Source organism: Herpailurus yagouaroundi, unplaced genomic scaffold (assembly GCF_014898765.1).
Source record: "Herpailurus yagouaroundi ecotype Mexico unplaced genomic scaffold, PumYag 166, whole genome shotgun sequence".
Taxonomy (NCBI): domain Eukaryota; kingdom Metazoa; phylum Chordata; class Mammalia; order Carnivora; family Felidae; genus Herpailurus; species Herpailurus yagouaroundi.
Genome location: NW_024412407.1, coordinates 2,114,814 through 2,120,998, shown reverse-complemented (window position 1 = coordinate 2,120,998; position 6,185 = coordinate 2,114,814). Strand labels below are relative to the sequence as shown.

Here is a 6,185-nt window from a genome sequence, read left to right as displayed (position 1 = left end):
ACACACACACACACACACACACACACACACACACACACACACACACACACTAAACTTCTTTATTGTAATAATAAGCCAAATTTATCATATATTCAATTTTCATATATTCTTAGATCTGTTCCGTTATTCAGTTATACTGATCTGGTTTGTTTATCCAGACAGTGGTAACTTTCCATTACTGTAACTTCATAAAATATTTTAATACTGGGTAGGGCAAGTCTCCCCTCAATATTCTTTCTTTGCAAACTTTTCTTGGCGATTCTTCCAGATTTATTCTTTAATAAAAACTCTATCATTTTGCCCAGTTCAGAAAAACAAAAGCCAGAAGAATTCTGGTTGCAAGTCCACTTAATTTGGTATTTTTGTGATTACACTTTCCTCTCTGGGCATATAGTATGTCTCCCCATTTAGTCAGCTCTAGTTCAAGTTTCTTCCACAACTTTCTTCAGATGTCTAGTAGATTAAATACATTTAATAATTTATTCTTAGCGATTCAGTAAGTGTATGTACTGTAAATAGCATATTTTTTCTCCTTCAATTTCTCAATAATTTTTATAGGTATAAAAGAAAACTATTAAGTTTTTGGTTTCTTGGATCCAGTCACCTTACTACATTTAGGTGTATTAGATCAAACAGTTTTTTTAGTTGAGTCTCTTGTTTTATCTAGGTATGAAATCCTACCTTCAAAGAATAATAATTTTCCCTTCGTTTTCAAGACATCACATTTTTTTTTGTTTTAATGCACGCACTAGAATCTCCAAAAATAATGTTAACAATGGTGACAATGAGGGGCGCGTGGCTGGCTCAGTTGGTAGAATGTGCGATTCTTGATCTTTAGGTTGTGAGTTTGAGTCCCAGTTTGGGTGCAGAGATTACTTCAAAGAATTAAATCTTTTTTAATGTTTGTTGTTGTTTTTTTTTTTTTTTTTTTAATGTTTCTTTATTTTGAGAGAGAGGGAGAGAGAGAATCCCAAGCAGGTTCAGTGCTGTCAGTGAAGAGCCCAACACAGGGCTTGAATCCACAAACTGCAAGATCATGACCTGAGCCGAAATCAAGCGTCACACACTTAACCAACTGAGCCACCCAGGCACCTCCAAAAAATAAAATCTTTAAAAAAATAAAAAAGAGAAGAAAAATAACAGTGATAATGGTAACTGTCTTTATCTTGACATTACTGGAGAAAATACCTTTAATATTTCCTATTTCACTGTCTAACACGAGAGCTACTGATTCTGAGTAAATACTTTTTTTTTTCCCTCCTAAGTAAATTTTTATGTTAGGTCATCTCTTTGTATTCCTATTTTACTTTCTGTTTTCACCTGGAATGTCTGCTTTTTAAGAAGAGCATTTATGGACATAAATATTTTTCTCCTTTAACTTGCTAGTGCAATAAATCATATTAATAGATTTCCTAACGATGAATAGTCTTTAATTTCTGAAAAATTCTACATGGTTAAGATTTTTTTTAATATGCTTTTGGGGGCACCTGGGTGGCTCAGTTGATTAAGCACTTGACTCTTGGTCTTGGCTCAGGTCATCATCTTGCGGTTGGTGAGTTCGAGCCCCACATCAGGCTCTGCTCTGGCAGGGTGGAGTCTGCTGGGGCCTCTCCCCACCCGCCCCCCCCCCCCCCCGCCCCTCTCCCACTCATGTGCACACACTCTCTCAAAATAAATTAATAAACTTAAAAAATACATAAATAAATATGCTTTTGGACTCTATTTGCTAATATTTCCTTTAGGATTTTTAATATTTTTCTTAAATGTTTATTCATTTTTGAGAAAAAGAGAGTGTGAGCAGGGGAGGGGCAGAGAGAGAGAGGGAGACACAGAATCTGAAGCAGACGCCAGGCTCTGAGCTTTCAGCAAAGTGGGGCTCGACCTCACGAACTGGGAGATTATGACCTGAGCCAAAGTCAGACACAGCTGACTAAGCCACCCAGGCAGCCCTATTTAGGATTTTTGAATCTATGCTCAAATATCTTTCTTATACTACTTATTGTCAGGTTTAAGTTTTAGGATTTAGCTTCATAAAAATAAATCAGGATGAATTCTGGGATAGAAAGAGGACATCAATGGAAAAACTGGTAAAATCTGAAGAAAGTCAGAGCTTAGCTAGTCATGTACAAACATCAGTTTCTTAGTTTTGACAAAGGTAACATGGTAACGTAAGATGTTAGCAATGGGGGAAACTGGGTGACCGGTGTACCATGACTCTGTACTATCTGCAACTTTTCTAAACATCTAAAATTATACCAAAATAAAGTTTATTAAAAGGGAAAAAAATCAGGAGGCTTTCCAAATTTTTCGATGATCTGATCTAATTCAAAAAATATGGAAAGGTGCCTGGCTGGCTTGGTCAGTAGAGCATGAGACTCAATCTCACGGTCACGCCCCAATCTCAAAGTTCAAGCCCTATGTTGGGCATGGAGCCTACTTTAAAAATAAACAAACAACATCCAGATTATCACAGAACTCTCATAATGCCATCTCATTGGCAAAATTGCCTGGCATTTTTTTTTAACGTTGATTTATTTTTGAGAGAGAGAGAGACAGAGAGACAGAGCATGAGCGAGGGAAGGGGCAGAGAGAGGGAGACACAGATCTGAAGCAGGCTCCAGGCTGTCAGCACAGAGCCCAACGTGGTGCTCAAACCCACTAACCAGGAGATCATGACCTAAGCCAAAGTCAGACACTCAACGGACTGAGCCACCCAGGAGCCCCGTAGCCTGGCATTTTTTTTTTAGTGGTAGAACTCATCCGTTTTAATTTCTTGCACAATCCACTTTGGTTAAATTTTGCTAGAGAATCAAATATTTCCTTTAGATTTTCATTGGTTGGTCTAAACTTGTATATGATATTCTCTAACAGTTCTTTTATTTTCTTCCATGTCTGCTGTTATCTCTTCTTTCCCACTTTGAAAATACTATACTTTGATGTTTTCTTTTACCCTGATAAGGCTGGCCAAAAAGTTTTCTTTCTTTATTCACAATTCAAAAAATCAGTTTCTGGTTTTATATTTCCTTAGTTCTCGTGGGTACTCTTCTTCAAATTTCCTTGATTTCAACTTCTGTCTACATTAATTCCCTCCCCCACTTCCTTTAAACCCTACATCAGACAGTCCTCTGAAAAAGAAGTCTTTCCACTCCACGATCCATGGATACACACTCCCCACAATTCCTGAAGTTCCTAGTTCCGTCCCTTTCTCTAGATTATGGCATTCTCAGCACCTTGACGCTGACCTTAGGTCTGCTTCTCCCACAGCCCTGCGAAGCACTGTGAAGACAAAGAACTTCTTCCAGACCTCAACACCCACCACCACTGGCCTGGCCGCAACCCTCAGGCCAAGGTAAGACAGAGGCTGTTGGGACTCACCGGGTAGACAAAGAGGTGGGGTCCAGGGTCCAGATGAGAATGCAGGTCTGGCAGGCCACAGCCAAGACAGAAGCACTGAGGGGCTTCCAGGCCAGAGCCGCCACATTTCGCTGCAGCCGGTGCTTCAGGGAGGGGACTATAGTGCTGTGGGGAAGATTAAGGAGCTGAGTCAGAGCAGGGACACTATAGCTCAGGGGACCGGAGTTCAGTTGAGGAGGGAAAGCCAAGAGAAGAAAGCTGATCACACAGAGCCCAGGGGTTTTGTGAGACAGAAGGCTAGGATAAAGATTAGACCCGGAAATAGGACGTGTCTAGCTGTAAAGCCTCCCTGACATGATTCTGGAAGGGGTCCTGTGGACCAGGCCCAGGGACTACAGGACCCCTGGAACCAAGGCTAGCGGGGATAGGGAGATGACTCATGGACATGGAGACTGCAGAGTCGGGGCCCACCACATACCTGCTGGCATTATACACGCGGACTGAGTCATCAAGCAGGGCCACCGCAAACTTGTTGGTGTGGGGGTGCCACGCAAAGACCCGCAGGCAGCAGCTGGACCTGGCGCAGGAGTGAGCATGAGGAAGGGGAACCTGCACCTTCCCGTCCCCCAGCCCAGAGGCTCAGATTCCCTTTCCCGGGAGGGCAGTATTGTTTTTCCCTTTTCATTTCTTTTGTCGGGAAGTAGGAGGAAGGAGAATGTGGGTAACAGTCAGGAAAGCAGTGGGAGGGGTCTCTGCTTTGACTACCCTCTCCCTCAGAGAAGTTCCAAGGTTCCGGACTTCCTTCCCGCAAAAGCCCTGGAGCTCGTACACTCACCAGTTTGTGACTTGGGCAAATTCGGCAATCAGATCTTCACTCTTGAGCTGTAAGAACAAAGCGGATAGAGGGGGTGGTGGGACACAAGGAGTTTATCCCCTCAATGGGAGCTGCACTGCTCGCACCCTCTGCAGACTCCCACCCCACCCTGACCTTAAGGGATGGGAAATGGAAGGGGGCAGGAGTGAGGGAGCGGTGGCTGGAGTGGTTGGGGTTGGGGGGGGAGCCAAACTTACGGACAGGTGGGGGAACAGGGACCCGTGGAGGGAGGAGGCCCATCGACAGAGTGCCAGGGCCCAGCTGGACGCCGTCTTCACCCACTCAAACACTGTGAGGTTGAGGAAGCAGCTCTGGTTAAACCATTCACAGGGCTCTCAATGCGTACCCTAAGATGAAGGATGAGCAAGGACGAGCATCCCCCAGGTCCTTCCACCCAGCAAATGCTTGGGGTACCCACTCTGGGGGATGTGAGGTAGGCAGAGGGGAGAAAAGATGGCATAGGCACAGTAATGCGGAAGGAAAAACACGGCTAAAGGGAAATGGGCTGGGAGAGGTTAAGAAAAATATGGAGGGGAGATGCCAACCATAAAACTAGAGAAGGCTGGAGGGGAAAACACTTACCCTCTTCCTCCGAGTTCGCAATTTCATTCAGCACCCCAAAAAGGCCCATATCACGCCTGGTGAGAGAAAGCTGTGAGTCAGATTATTCTGATGCCTTCAGTCTCCCTCCACAAGTTATATTCATTCAATAAACATGCATTAAAAATAAGAGCATTCAGGGGCACCTGGCTGGCTCAGTGAGTGGAGTGTGTGACTCTTGATCTCTCGACTGTGAGTTCGGGACCCGCGTCATGTGTAGAAATTACTTAAAAATGAAATCTTAAGAGGGCCTGGGTGGCTCAGTTGGTTAAGCATCTGACTTCAGCTCAGGTCATGACCTGGTGGTTCATGGCTTCAAGCCTCACATCAGGCTCTCTGCTGTCCGTGTGGGGGCAGCTTTGGAACCTGTCTCCCTCTCTCTCTGCCCCTCCCCCGCTTGTGCATTTGCGCTCTCTCCCTTTCTCTCTGTCAAAAATAAATAAACATTTAAAAATTTTTCTTTTAATTTTTTTAATGTTTTATTTATTCTTCTTGAGAGAGAGAGAGAGAGAGAGAGAGAGAGAGAGCGCGCGCGCACATAAGCAAGGGAGGGGGACAGCGAGAGAGGGACACAGAATCCAAAGCAGACTCCAGGCTCTGAGCTGTCAGCAGAGCCTTGAGACATGAGATCATGACCTGAGCCGAAGTTGGACACTCAACCAGATGAGCCACCCAGGTGCCCCTAAAAAAAATTTTTTTTAATAAAATCTTAAAAAAAAAAAAACATGCACTCACATTTTAATGAGTGCCAAGTATGTGCTAGGTACTTTATATATAATCCTTTCATTTAATTATCACATTCATCTAAATGGCATTCTGCTCATTTTACCAACAAGACAACTAAGGCTCAGAGGTCTTTCAGGGCCTTGTAAGCAGATCGAGGGATCAAGACTTGCCCTAAGCCAGCAAATGGAAAACCAAGAAAAGATTTTTTTTTTTTTTAAAGTAATCTCCACACACAACATAGGCTCGAACTCACAACCCTGAGATCAAGAGTCACGCTCTACCAACCGAGCCAGCCAGGCTCCCCACGATGGAAGGATTTTAAACAGAGGAATCAATTGATCACACTGGCATTTTAGAAAGATCAATCTGGAGCACCTGAGTGGTTCAGTCGGTTGAGCATCCGACGCTGGCTCAGGTCATGATCTCACAGCTTGTGGATTGGAGCCCCGTGTCGGGCTCTGTGCTGACAGCTCGGAGCAGGAGACTGCTTCAGATTCTGTGTCTCCCTCTCTCCCTCTGCCCCTCCCCCACTCATTCTCTGTCTTTCTCTCTCTTTCTCTCTCTCAAAAATAAACAGAAAGAAGGAAAGAAAGAAAGAAAGAAAGAAAGAAAGAAAGAAAGAAAGAAAGAA

General features: G+C 43.9%; 1 protein-coding gene across 1 annotated transcript in view; it reads right to left on the bottom strand.

Annotated features, from left to right (window-relative positions):
* The window catches only part of AAAS (aladin WD repeat nucleoporin), a 10,487-nt gene that overhangs the window by 1,439 nt on the left and 2,863 nt on the right, over positions 1-6,185 (bottom strand). Inside the window, exons 3-8 of the mRNA XM_040489014.1 lie at positions 4,811-4,866; positions 4,426-4,517; positions 4,190-4,236; positions 3,833-3,931; positions 3,376-3,519; positions 3,231-3,276 (exon numbers count right to left, since the gene is read on the bottom strand). Of these exons, the coding sequence (XP_040344948.1) occupies positions 3,231-3,276; positions 3,376-3,519; positions 3,833-3,931; positions 4,190-4,236; positions 4,426-4,517; positions 4,811-4,866 (484 nt within the window). The remainder of the gene's footprint in view (positions 1-3,230; positions 3,277-3,375; positions 3,520-3,832; positions 3,932-4,189; positions 4,237-4,425; positions 4,518-4,810; positions 4,867-6,185) is intronic.